Here is a 14,067-nt window from a genome sequence, read left to right on the forward strand (position 1 = left end):
TCACCGCCACCACTACCATCACCATCACCATCACACCATCTCATCCTCACTACCACCTGCACCACCATCACCATCATCACTACCATCAACCACCACCTCCACAACCACCACCAATACCATTGACAAAAATTTCCTTTTTCTTTAAATGATGATTATGGTAGATTTTAGGAATTTTTTAAAAAAGATATATACAATTTACATGAAAGATACAAATTGAAAGCCAACACCCAACATCACTTCTTAGAATCTGGATCAATACAGGGAGACCACACCAAATATTTGTCTTTTTTTTCTATATTATTTGTTTACATTCCAAAAGCTTTCCCCTTTCCTAGTTCCCCTCCCCCATATGTCCCTTAAGTCCTCTTCTCTCCATCCATTCTCCTAGCTTTCCCCCTCCCTTTTCTCTGTCCTGGTACTCCCCTACAATGCTGGATCAAGCCTTCCCAGAATTAGGGCCCTCTTCTTCCTTCTTCATGGGAATCATTTGATATGCTAATTATATCTTCAGTATTCAGAGATTCAGGGCTAATTAATATCCACTTATCAATGATTGCATTGCACGTGTATTCTTTTGTGATTGCATTATCTCGCTTAGGATGATATTTGTCTTTTAGAGCCTACTAACCTCAGAATTACCCTGCAATAAGATGCCGTATTTACACAGGGCATCTTGCCAGAAGGGAAGTTTGTGCCTTACTATGCTTTCTGTATAAAAGGACTGAAGTCTCACACAGGCAGGAGCCTCAGCTGAGAAAGGTTCCTGTCATTACTCAGCTAGCAACTCTCAGCTCCTGTTGGGTACAGAGGGAAGGGATGTGTGTGGAAGGGGGTGAGGGGGGATTTTGGCGCAGGCCACAGGTAAAGCCAGAAGGTGCTGAGTTAGGACCAGGAAGAAGCCTTTGAGTCATTGAAGGACTAGCTAGGAACTGAGACTGGGATGGGGGTGGGAGGGTGGGGAGGTGGGGGGTGGGGGAGGGAAAGAAGGTCAGGATAGAAAGTGACCTTCCTCTTGCTTTTCTCTAGACCACCATGACCCACCTCTGCTTCCTGCTGTTTGTCATCATTGCCACCAGAGAGTGCAGGGCAGGTGAGTCTCATTACAGGTACCCACTTTCTTCAGGTCATCTCTAGCTTTAGAGGCAAACAGCACTTGACTGGGTTGCTCCCAAGATCTGGGTCTCTGAGGGCCAGAGATCATGCTCCCCCACGATAGGAGCCCTGGCTGTTCTAGAACTTGCTCTGTGCACCAGGCTGGCTTCAAACTCAGAGATCTGCCTGCCGTGGCTTCCTGCATTTTGGGATTAAAGACATTACAGATCAGCTGATCTTGCTTTCAATTTTTTTTTTTTAACAGAGCTGAGGACCGAACCCAGGGCCTTGTGCTTGCTAGGCAAGTGCTCTATCACTGAGCTAAATCCCCAACCCCACAATTTTCTTTTGAAATTAAAAATAATTGTATAACCAGGCAGTGGTGGCACATGCCTGTAATCCCAGTACTCTGGGAGGCAGTGGCAGGTGGATTTCTGAGTTTGAGGCCATCCTGGTCTACAGAATGACTTCTAGGACAGCCAGGACTATACAGAGAAACCCTGTCTCAAAAAAACCAAATCCAAAAAACAAACTACAACAAAAAAATTGTATTATTTTCCCACCCATTTTCTTCTTCCCTTCCAACCCTTCTCAACTATGCCCCACCCCTACTCTCTACCAAAGTAAATGCCTCTCTTCCTTAGTGGATATGTACTAGATATTCCTGAACATATAAATACGACCTAGTCATCCCCATTGAGATGATGCCTTTGAGATGTGGACTGGGTGCTTAATGCCTCTTGAAGAACCGGTCCTGAGGCAGTGAGATTTTGAGACAAATCCAGATCCTGGTCCAGACTCTGCTTGTCTGTGAGTCAAGGGAACCCCTCTGTCCTGTCCCCATCACTCCACAGGCTGAGGCCCTTGGTTTTAGGGATTCAATGCCAAAAGCATGGTCGGGTTTGTTCCCAGAAAATATTTTCTTCAGTCCTACTCTCTCTAAGAACTCAAGGGTATTTTAAAAATGTATAATTCCTCTTTACTGCTTTTTAAAAAAATATGTGTAAGGCAAGGTCAGGTCCTCCAAAGCTGTCTTACTTGATCTTCACAGAGAGTCCTTTCCAGGTTGCTGTTAGGAACTAGGGAATACTATGAATACGATCCGGAGGGACTTGATTTGTGAATGTGGAGCTTTTCCACCAGAGTACTTCTGACCCCAAAGTCTGTTTCTGCCCTTCCAGGACTTTGCAGAGTTGAGGCTAATTTGAAAAGTTCTTTGTTCTATGGTCTCCTGGCCAGGTCTCTGCACTGCTGACCTCAGTACCATGCTTCAGGCTCATTGGGCTAGCTGCATTTCTTCTACCTGCGAAGCTGGACTTCACTTTACTCAGGACATTGAACAGTGCTTTCCTCAGGACTTTAGACACAGTGCTCCCTCAGGTCTTTGGGTGTAGTGCTCCCTCAGGACTTTGGATATGGTGCTCCCCTCAGGACTTTGGACACAATGCTCCCCCTGCTGTCGAATGTCCCCCTGCTGTCTTTCTTCCTTGTGGAGTCTCAGAAGTCACGGAATGAGTTTAGGATGATTGACAAGGGGAGGCTGGTGTTGCATAACAGTGAACCTCTGCATCTTCCCTAGCTAACGAGAGCCAGGACACCAAGGGACGGACCCACCCTTTCCTTCCCTCTCTGTTCAGAAGCTGCAAGGAAATCAAGCAGGGGAATGCAAAGGCACAAGGTGAGTGGGGACTTGTTTAAGGGAACATTGTAATCTATCTATCTATCTATCTATCTATCTATCTATCTATCTATCTATCTATCTATCTATCTATCTATCTATAATCTATGTATCTTGAATATACAATGTTCTACACCTATGCCTGTGCGCCAGAGGAGGAAACCAGATCCCATTACAGATGGTTGTGAGCCACCATGTGGTTGTAGGAATCGATCTCAGGACCTCTGGACAAGCAGTGCTCTGAACCTCTGAACTGCTTTTCTACCCAAGCCTTTATTATTATTATTTTGCCTTTATTTTTTAATCTAGAAAATATGGTAAAATATACACAGTGGATAAAAATTGCTGCTTAAACAATTCTAAGGGTTTTCAGAGGCAAGAACAGTTGTGGATCACCACTGTCTGCCTTCAGAACGTGAAATAGTAACTCTGTGGCCACCAAGCAATGCCTTTCTGTAGTCCCTGGAGACTGCAGTTCTGTTTCTCCATCTGTGAATCTGTGCAATCTTGTTCCCTCATGTGAGTAGTCTGCTTATTACACCAGGATGCTTCTAGGCTTGTACAGGTTGTAGAACACTTAATCTATGTAAAGAACTATTATTATTATTATTATTATTATTTACATATCTGTGGGCAGGAAGGTGTACATGTGTGTGTAGGTACCCGCAGAGTCCTGAAGAGGGCTTCTAGTCACCTGGAGTTGGAGGAACAGGTGCTTGTACACTGACTGCTGAGTGTGAATAATGCCGGGAAGCCAACTCATGTCCTCTGCTAGAGCAGTGCTTGCTCTTAACCACTGACCATTTCTCCAATCCACTTCACTCTTCTTGATCTATTGGGTATATAGGAATGGACATAGTACTTATCGTGTATAATATATAGCACAGCATATTGCTTATTATGTTTTTTTTTAATAGGGAGAAGTCCTCGGGTTGTTTCTGCCTTTCAGGTCTTGTGACCAGAGCTGTAATGAAGATGATTGTACATGTCTGAATCCCTGTTCCCAGTTCTTTGTACATACCAAGTGGAGTTGCTAAGTCTTTTGATAATAACGCTTTAACTCCAGGAGAAACATCACTGTCAGTTTGGGTAATTCTGTGTTCTGCCACAGTCACAGAAACATGGCTTTCTGAACTCACGTGGATCCCAGTATCCCCAGAGACAATGTGGTAGGACACTCAGGGTATGAGGCATTATCCATGTCTGTAATTCCTCGAGTTATCCTGCTTCTGGAACTGAGATAGACAGTGAGGACTGTGGACTGGTTCTCTCCACAGATGGCCTCTATTTCCTGCGCACGGAGAACGGTGTCATCTACCAGACCTTCTGCGACATGACCACTACAGGTGGTGGCTGGACCCTGGTGGCTAGTGTGCACGAGAACAACATGTATGGGAAGTGCACGGTGGGTGATCGCTGGTCCAGTCAGCAAGGCAACATAGTGGATTACCCGGAGGGGGATGGTAACTGGGCCAACTACAACACCTTTGGATCTGCAGAGGGCGCCACAAGTGATGACTACAAGGTTGGTGCCCTCCGTGGTCCACCCTGGGAAAGTGTGAGGATGTGAGTGTGGCTCAAGCCTGCCAGGGAGAGGGCCGGAAGGACCCCCCCTTGATATAGGGATGGAGAAGTGAAAACTACTATCCTGAACCCCAAACTCACCCACCTAGGCTCATAGGTCAGCAGGTGCTGGCAGTGAGACCATTATCCCTGGAACTGGGGAATCTGAGCATGGCTGGAGCTCAGAGAGATCAGCTCTGCTGAGCACTGTGCACTGGGTCTTTTGCCCAGTGAACTCTCCTGCTCTGGTCAGGCTCAGTGTTGGTTGCTTTCTAGAACCCTGGCTACTTCGACATCCAGGCTGAGGAGCTGGGGATCTGGCATGTGCCCAACAACAGCCCCCTGCATAGCTGGAGGAACAGCTCCCTGCTGAGGTACCACACCTTCACTGGCTCCCTGCAGCACTGGGGCCATAATCTCTTTGGCCTCTACCAGGTACTCAAACCTACTGGCCTGGCCTCCTTCTCGTGGGTGTGGAGAGGGGCAGGTGTTTGAGATTGGGCGGAACCATCATAACACAGGCTTGTGTTCCACATTTCCATAACTCTAAAGAATAATGATTGTTCTCTTAGGATGTCTGAGCCAAGGAAGGAAAGGGATAGTGAGCAGAGGAGTGGAGAGGAGAGGAGAGAAGAGGAGAGAAGTGAAGGGGAGGAGAGGGGAGAGGAGGAATGTGGAGAAGAGTGGGAAAAAGGAGAGATGAGAGATGCAGAGGGAGAGACAGAGACAGAGAAAGAGACAGAGAAAAAGACAGAGGCAGAGGCAGAGACAGAGACAAAGGAAAGCATTCTTTCCTGTCTGTCTGGTTTGGAAACAATCTCAGTTTCTGGGCCAGTGCTGTGCCCCTCCATGCAGGGCAGTGATCATGGGGGTGCCAATGCCGCAGTCCTTACACAATGACTTCTTTTGTTCCTTGTAGCAGTACCCTGTGAAAAATGGAGGAGGAAAATGTGGGACTGACAATGGCCCGGCATTTCCTGTGGTCTATGACTTCGGTGATGCTCAGAAGACAGCCTCTTATTATTCCCCTTATGGCCAGAGTGAGTCTATAATGCTCCTCTGAACTCTCTGCAGGACACAGGTGATCAATTGAGTTATGAAAAGTAGCAGGCATTCACTTACCAACCATTGCAGCCTGGTCTTCTTCTATGAATATTTGTGCTTTGTTTTACTTCATCCTCATGATTACCCTTGAGCTCTGAACTATTACTAACCCATTTTACAGACCAGGAGACTGGAGCCCTGAAGGTTCAGGAACTTGGCTGAGAGAACAGGGGATAAGCAGGAGAGCTGGCATTTGCCCTCGGGAAGTTTAGCTCTAGAATCTACTCCTAGTAATACTTATACCATCCAGTGCTTTCTCAGAGATGGGCCAGGTCCATGGGCATGCTGCAACAACAGCAAAACACAGAGAACAACAGAAAAAAATGGAGTTTGATTTCTGTTGAGGGGTGACTATTGTGTTGTTTAATATAAATCCAAAGGTGGCACTTACCCCTCATAGAGGTTGAGCCTATGCTGTGTAATTTAAAGCTCTTATTTCTGACGGTTGGCATATAAAAGTTTAAAGCAAACAGACTCAATACACTGGCCAGCTGCTGTGACCTCCCTTGGAGGTCAGTGATCTATCTCTTCCTGTGTTATTCTTCATAGAAGCTGTCAGCAAATTGGGATCTTTTGAAGACTAACTCCTGGACTCTGGGGTTTGGAAAAGGTTCCTCCTGGCTATGTTTGTGGGTGGGGTGCTTCAGCCATGAGTCATGGTAGTGTCACATTCCAGGAGTCTGTCTGTCTTTGTCTCTCTTTCTTCCTTCCCTTCCTTCCTTCCTCCTTTCCTCCCTTCCTCCCTTCCTTCCTTCCTTCCTTCCTTCCTTATTTATTTCTTTGTTTTTTCTCCTTCCTCCCTCCATCCCTCCTCTCCTCTCCCTCCTTTTTGTCTTTCCCTCCCTCCTTTCTTTTTAGTTTTTGAGACAGGGTTTATCTTTGTAGCTTTGGTTGTCTTGGAACTCACTCTGTAGTCCAGGCTGACCTTGAACTCTGCAATCAGCCTACCTCTGCCTTCCAACTGCTGGGGCTAAAGGCGTGCACCTCCACCAAACTGCCACCAGTGTTTCTAATGTGTTGAACTAGAACCTGTGCCTTGCACTTACAATCTCTGTATTGACCTTAAGACAACTATTTCTACACCCTTCATTGATTGCTGTTTTCTTCCTTTTCTTTTCAGCGGAATTCACTGCAGGATTTGTTCAGTTCAGAGTGTTTAATAATGAGGGAGCGGCCAGTGCCTTGTGTGCTGGCATGAGGGTCACTGGATGTAATTCTGGAGCTGTGAGTCTTTTAAAAACACTATTTATTTTATGATTTTAAATTGTGTCTATACCTGTGTATTTTCGTGTAAGTGTATGCGTGTTTGTACATGTACCCTTCGAAACCAGAACATAGTGTCGAATTTCCTGGAAATAGAGTTATATGTGGTTGTGACATGCTTGACATAGGTGTTTGGGGACAGAACTGAGATCCTCTGCAAAACTCCAAGTGTTCTGAACTGTTGAGCCATTTCTCATGAGTCTTATTGGGGACCAAAGGAGTCTGTGAGTAAGACAGTTTTTCAGTGTGTGTTGAGCATGTATATGGAAGTCTGTTTTTTCCTCATTCATTTTTGGTCTCAGAGATAAGAACTTCTTTCTAAAAACAAATATCCTATCTTGTAGAAGTGAACATTACAAACTTCTAATACACTGCTGCTGTTTGCTTAGATTTTATAATAAAACACCCGCTACACAGACTTAGGGTGACACTTGTGTTTAGGAAGCCTTTGGTGTCTTAAGGTAAATACAGAGATTTTCAATGTATTTGGGGTTAGAGAGATAACAGGTGTTGTTACTCTCTACCCAGGATTTAGCTTTAGCTTTCAGAGGGAAAGGTATCCTTTCCAGGGCTTATACAGATACCCATTGTGTTGGGAGGTTAGTAGAAGAGTTTAGACATCTGGTAGACCTCACTCACACTATTCTCCCTAACACTGGCACATTCTATGATTAGAGATCAGCATGTATACTGATTGTGAGATCAGGTATACTTAGATCCACTGCAACTACCTGACATCCCCCTAAGCCTGGGAGTGTTAGATTCTTGCTGTTTATTTATTTATTTTTCTAGTTTGTGTCAAAAAGCAGAATGAGGAGAAATTCTTTGGGTGGTCAATAGTAGGAATTGACAAGAATACCAGATTCTCTTGGAACCCAGACCTCCTCAAAGTAACAGTTTGAGAAAAGGGTCCTCAGCTCTTGACAGATGTTCCCATTTAATGATTTCATTCCTCGGTTATTAGAGTATCCATTCTCTAGAAAGGATGTGGAGGCTTTTCTGACAAGGAGGTCCCTGACTGTGATGGAGGGTGATGAGTACAGAGATAAGAAAGGGAAAGTCTCTGGGAAATCCTGGATCCTATTCACCTTCAGTCAAATCAAAGAATATGACATGTAGTACACACAGGTGTTAGTGTGTACTGTCTTATTGTTCAGTACAGCTTGCTTTGAGCACCTAGACTGTAAGAGTACAGGAGGCACTAAAAGCCATGTACTTTGCTAGCACTTAAGAGTTTAGATATTCATACAAATGTATAATTGTTATCTGACATGTTTGAAGTATAATAGAAATAAAAACTAAGGTGCTTGAATATGGCTTAGTAATAAAACATTTGGCTAATGTGCAGAAGGTCCTAGACTTTGGTTTTGAGTGACATAAAACATAAGAAAGCAAAAGACAGCACCTGCAATGAGCACTGGAAATGGCAGAGTACTCTGACTGCAGGGGAGGATTTTTGGTTTTGAGTCAGGTCTCATATATCTCAGGTTAGTCATCAACTCGCTATGTAGTTGAGAACTCACCTTGAGCTTCTGGTTTACCTGCCTTTACCTTCCCAGTTCCAGGATTAAAGGCATGTGACACCACATCCAGTTTGTAGGCAAGGTAGTTTTTGAGTTGAGTCTTGGGAGACAGACAGAAGCTTATGATGCAGGCTGATTAAGGGTGAGTGAATAGTGTGTTTAAATTTACCAGTGTCTCAGGTAGCATGCGGTATTGAGGGAAAGCAGGCTGTAATTTATTTAGTTTTGGTGTATGGGATGGATATAGGGCAGAGGCAAGAGCTGATTTAGGAAGTGTTAGCAGGAGCTAGGCCAGGAAGAGACTTTTACACTATCCTAGTGAATCTGTACTGTAAATGTAAATGATGGGAGCCATTAACACATTTTAAAGGGAAGACTGGCTTGATTATCTGTGTGTTACAAAACTGACACTGATAGGCACAGTATGGCAGGTTTCAGTGGGGGAGAGATGAAGCACAGAGAGAGATGGTTTCCGTGGTTCAAATGAAATCATAAACTAGGGCAGTTCCACATATGGGGCTAATGAACACCAAGGATTTAACATTTAAGACCAGATGAATATACAGCATGGGAAGAGATGTGTAGGAGAGACTTATGGTTTTCACTTGGGGGAGTGAATATCATTTAAAAAATTTTATTAACACTAACTTTACTTAACTGATAACACACAGTTATATGTTAATAGGGTGTATTGTGATGTTTCAATACATGAATAGATCATGCAATGTTTAAATCAGCCTTTATCCTCAAAATGTATTTTCTTATGGTAAAAAACATTTCAACTACTTTCCTCTTATACTAGTAATTTTATGGGAACTTCCTGCCCCACTTTATCCTGTTTAGCTCCCAAGTAAATAGCATGAGACATTAGATTTTATTAATAAGCTGCTGGTACTATACTTGGCAGTTTCTGAGCTATTCTAACCCCACTAGGCTATCAATAACCAGGTAAATGCCTCAGTACTTGCCAACTGAGTCTTGCTCTGTGTCATGTGTGTCCTCAGGGATAGCTTCTCTTAGCCATGTGCTCATGGTCCATCCTGCCTCATGGAGACCTTCTTCTTCCCCTCCCCTTTGTCTTTCCCCTTATGGTCCCTACCTAAGATCTCTTCACTCTATCTCATGTTCTGACTTCCTCTCTCCTCTGCCCAGTCAGAGGGTCTAGCTTTTCATTTACCAATCAGAGATTCTTGGAGAGCATTCTTCATAGCACACTGATTAATACAATGCCCATGTCCAGATTGCAACCTGATCTTGGGGCACATAATTCAGCATCTAAATACACAGTGTACTAGATCAACTCTACACACTCTAGCTTTTGAATGTTGCAACTACTATTGTCTAAAACAATTTTTCTCTGCAATAGCACACTAGTATTTCTTGTTCCTATTTAACTATAATTTAGTACCCAATCTCCCTTGTTTTTAGGATAATGTAGAGCCAGGTATGGCGGCACATGCCTATAAGCCCACCACTTGGGAGGCAGAGGCAGGCAGATTTCTGAGTTTGAGGACAGCCTGGTCTACAGTGTGAGTTCCAGGATAGCCAGGGTTATACAGAGAAACCCTGTCTCAAAAAAATAAAAAATAAATAAATAAAAAAGAAACAAAGAAAGAAAAGAAAAGATAATGTAGCAGAACATTATTCTGCTAGTTGGGAGGTTGAGGCACAGAATCAGCCATTTCAAAGCCACTGAATGTCATTTATTAAGTCACAATGCCTGAAAGAAGACAGGCTTGGAGTCAAGGAGGGATTTACACACATGGTGCTGCATGTTTTGGTCAATGATGGATTTTTTGTATGACAGTGGTCCATTGTATTGCTTAGAAATGCCATAGTGATTCTAGATTGTTTGGGGACACCCTATGCTGTTCACACTCTGGCAGGACAGCTAATAAATTCCCCATTGCTAAGTGGCACATTGATGTAACTAAATCTGTTTTTTTCCCCATGTGAAACTTGAGATGCTAGAATAGCAATTCAAATGGCAGATGAATTTAAGATCTTTAGCTCAAGAAACATCAGGGTTGAAGATGAACAGTTTGAGCCATTGATGAATATTTGGTTAATTGAAGGCACAGGAGTGGCAAAGTATATAGAGAGAGTTATAAAAGTGTTCTCTCTGGGAAGTACAACTTAAGGATTTCATGAAGGAAATGTCTAACTGGGAAACCTGAGAACAGAGATTCAGAGAAGTTGAAGGAAAGGTGGGAAGAGACAATCATGCCACTAAAGCTACTGGAAGGGCTTTTCTGGGTCAAACAGATCAATGCTGCCAGTGGAGAGGCTGGTGATGGACAGAGTGCACTGAGTTTACCCATTAAGGTGTCTCTAGACTCATTAGGTGTATTAGCTGTAAATGTCCTTGGGGTGCAAGTCTGTGAGTTCATATCTCTAGAACACCATATGCCAGCTGTGAGTTCATATCCCTCGAACCCCATATGTCACCTGCACACAGCCATGGAAGTGTCTGTAATTCCAGTGTTCTCTAAAGAGGAACGGGCAACAGAGCCCGGATCCTTTCCAGACGCTGGTAGGTCAGCTTCACACAGTGGTTAGGAGAATCAACTCATACCACGGTGGAAAGGCAAGGCCCAAAATCTGAAGACTGCCTTCTAATGTCTGTATTCACATAGGTACATTTGTGTCACATGGTGTCATGAGGATGCGTGTGAACCCCAATTCACTTCCTTTTTTCAGTGACCTATTTCTCTAACCAGACCCTAACTTCCACAGTTCCATACTTCCCAATAGTCAGTTCAAAGTCATTAACACACTAACAACCGACCAATTGATTATGTAGGCAGGGTCTCCATATTCAATCCTGTCCCCTGCCTCTGAATATTACTTTCACCAGAACCTGGTCTTCAGGACACACACCTTTGGAAGGGCCCTTTATATCCAATCATCTCACCAGCTGACCTCTCCTGGCTTCTTGTTTTCCAGCACTGCATTGGTGGAGGAGGGTTCTTCCCAGAAGGTAACCCCCAGCAGTGCGGAGACTTCGGTGCATTTGATTGGGATGGATTTGGAACTCACATTGGGTACAGCAGTAGCCGGGAGATAACGGAAGCAGCTGTGCTTCTGTTCTATCTCTGAGAAATCTGTGGGGTGGGCCCAGACTTCTCCAGTCTGTGGGATCCAAGGCACAGAGAAACACTTCCCTAGGAACTACAATGGTACTGACCAGGAAAGGAGAATAAATCATGTTCATTGCAAACTTGCTGCCTTCATGAATTCTTTCTGTGCAGGGGTGGGAGATTTCAAAAGAGTTTCTGCTGCCCTGGTTGGGTTGTTCCTGGGACATCAGGGTTGGGACTCTGGATACAGCAATACTCCTTTAAACATCCTGAAGGAGGGGAGGGGGCACTTTACTCCACTGTTTCTCATCTTGTTCTTTTTTTTAAGATTTATTTTTCCAAAACCAAATAAAAAAAGATTTATTTATTTATCATATATAAGAATACTGTAGCTTCTTTGGACACACCAGAAGAGGACATCAGATCTCATTATAGATGGTTGTGAGCCACCATGTAGTCGCTGGTATTTGAACCCAGGACATCTGGAAGAGCATTCAGAGCTGAAAACATTCTAGGCCTAGATAAGATTGTAATTGTATGGAGGCTAGAAGCTTCCAGGACTAGGCCTAGGTTAGCAGATGGAGGCAGTAAACCTCCTAGATGACAATTACTTGAGGCAAATAAAAGTTACTTTTACATTCATTACATTTTAGAGTCATGGAAACATGGAACGCAAGTCTGTGGAATGATGGTTCCCGCCCAATCTAAAACACCTGCCCCTCTCCACAACCATGAGAAGGAGCCCTGGCCAGTAGGCTTGAGTTCCTGGTAGAGGCCAAAGAGATTATGGCCCAAGTGCTGCAGGGAGTCAGTGAAGTGTGGTACCTCAGCAGGGAGCTGTTCCTCCAGCTGTGCAGGGGGCTGTTGTTGGGCACATGTCAGATTCCCAGGTCCTCAGCCTGGATGTCGAAGTAGCCAGGGTTCTGGAAAGCAACCAACACTGAGCCTGACCAGAGCAGGAGAGTTCACTGAGCAAAGGACCCACGCGCACAGCGCTCAGCAGAGCTGATCTCCCTGGGCGCCAGCCATGCTCAGATTCCCCAGTTCCAGGGATAATGGTCCCACTGCCAGCACCTACTGACCTATGAGCCTAGGTGGGTGAGTTTGGGGTTCAGGATCAGTAGTTTTCACTCTTGGTTTCTACTATCCTACAGCTCTAGCTGGAGACATGATAGAATTCTGAATGCTGTGGACACGCCCTCCCCACCTTCTTCCCCATGCAGAGGAGACAAGTAATGACCCAAAAAGGAATGTGACACCCGTTTGTCCTCCTAAGACGAAATGGGGTGAGCTCAGTGGAGTCCTGAGAGGAAGGGGTACTGTCCGGGAAGAGAAAAACCACCCGAGGTGAATAAGTCAGAGAACACACGGACTCCTATAGTCAATAGGGAGCCTTTATTTGCTGGCTGGTAGGATACATAGGGTAGCCCTGGCTGTACAGGAACTCCCTCTGTAGACCAGGCTGGCCTCGAACTCAGAAATCGGCCTGTTTCTGCCTCCCATATGCTGGGATTAAAGGTGTGCACATCACCCAGATGTGCTTGGCTTTTTTATGCACAAAAAATTTATCCTGGTTGATACACTTCAATTGCCCAAAACAGTTAGCAATAGGCAGAACTACAGATGTCAAAATGTAAGGTTAGTGCTTTCAGGGACTTTCCCAGAACTGTGAACTATGATTTAGGTCTTTGCTCTCATTTTTGCAGGTGTAGGCGTCCATGTGATGGACTCTTAGGTCAGGATGGTGTCTTGGAGCATTTAACATGGTGTCAGTCATGTTAAGGTCTGAGAGTCTGTTTCCATGGTTCCAGATTCAGTGCATAGTCAATACATACTTCCCTGGTGCTCCATTCCCTCCTCCATGTCCCTGGTGCTCCATTCCCTGCTCCATGTCCCTGGTGCTCCATTCCTGCTCTCTATCCCTGGTGCTTCATTCCCTGTTCCATGTACCTGGTGCTCCATTCCCTGCTCCATGTCTCTGGTGCTCCCTTCCCTGCTTCATGTCACTGGTGCTCCATTCCTGCTCTATATCCTTGGTGCTCCATTCCTGCTCTATATCCCTGGTGCTCCATTCCTGCTCCATGTCCCTGGTGCTCCATTCCTGCTCTCTATCCCTGGTGCTTCATTCCCTGTTCCATGTACCTGGTGCTCCATTCCCTGCTCCATGTCTCTGGTGCTCCCTTCCCTGCTCCATGTCACTGATGCTCCATTCCTGCTCTATATCCTTGGTGCTCCATTCCTGCTCTATATCCCTGGTGCTCCATTCCTTGCTCCATGTCCCTGGTGCTCCATTCCCTGCACCATGTCCCGGTGCTCCATTCCCTGCTCTACGTCTCTAGTGCTCCACTCCCTGCTCCATCTCCTTGGTGCTCTATTCCCTGTTCCATCTCACTGGTGCTCCACCTCCCTGGTGCTTCATCTCCCTGTTCCATCTCCCTGATGCTCCATCTTCCTGCTCCATCTCTCCTGCTCCAGTGTCTTTCCTTCATTTTCTGAGTATCACTGCTATGTCCCCACAGTGGACAGATCCTTCCTCCTAGGTGTTACTTCATCCTTGTACACAGGGTTATCTCAGTGCAATAGCATGGTGGCTGCATTGTTTACGTGGCTCCTTCGGCAGTTCCTAGGAAACTTTTATGAGGCTGTACTTGTTAAGCCAATATTTTCTTTGTATATTTGCATAGCTCCATAACCTCTAACAAAAGAGATTTTTAACTACATCTGGGTCTAAGACCAATGCTCAAATGACACGTATACTTCCTGT

General features: G+C 45.0%; 3 protein-coding genes across 3 annotated transcripts in view; all 3 read left to right on the forward strand.

Annotated features, from left to right (window-relative positions):
- Positions 1-738: 738 nt before the first annotated feature.
- LOC127697079 (intelectin-1a-like) lies at positions 739-11,322 on the forward strand. Its single transcript, XM_052199935.1, has 8 exons — positions 739-759; positions 1,027-1,090; positions 2,672-2,770; positions 4,048-4,295; positions 4,610-4,768; positions 5,253-5,373; positions 6,558-6,661; positions 11,170-11,322. Exons 2-8 carry the CDS (start codon positions 1,033-1,035, stop codon positions 11,320-11,322), a joined length of 942 nt encoding a protein of 313 aa, XP_052055895.1. The 5' UTR covers positions 739-759; positions 1,027-1,032.
- The window catches only part of LOC127697173 (intelectin-1b-like), a 112,072-nt gene continuing 98,743 nt past the window's right edge, over positions 739-14,067 (forward strand). The window contains exon 1 of the mRNA XM_052200106.1: positions 739-759. The gene's annotated coding sequence lies outside the window, so the exon portion shown is untranslated. The remainder of the gene's footprint in view (positions 760-14,067) is intronic.
- The window catches only part of LOC127697172 (intelectin-1b-like), a 52,064-nt gene continuing 38,735 nt past the window's right edge, over positions 739-14,067 (forward strand). The window contains exon 1 of the mRNA XM_052200103.1: positions 739-759. The gene's annotated coding sequence lies outside the window, so the exon portion shown is untranslated. The remainder of the gene's footprint in view (positions 760-14,067) is intronic.

This window comes from Apodemus sylvaticus, chromosome 12, assembly GCF_947179515.1.
Source record: "Apodemus sylvaticus chromosome 12, mApoSyl1.1, whole genome shotgun sequence".
Taxonomy (NCBI): Eukaryota; Metazoa; Chordata; class Mammalia; order Rodentia; family Muridae; genus Apodemus; species Apodemus sylvaticus.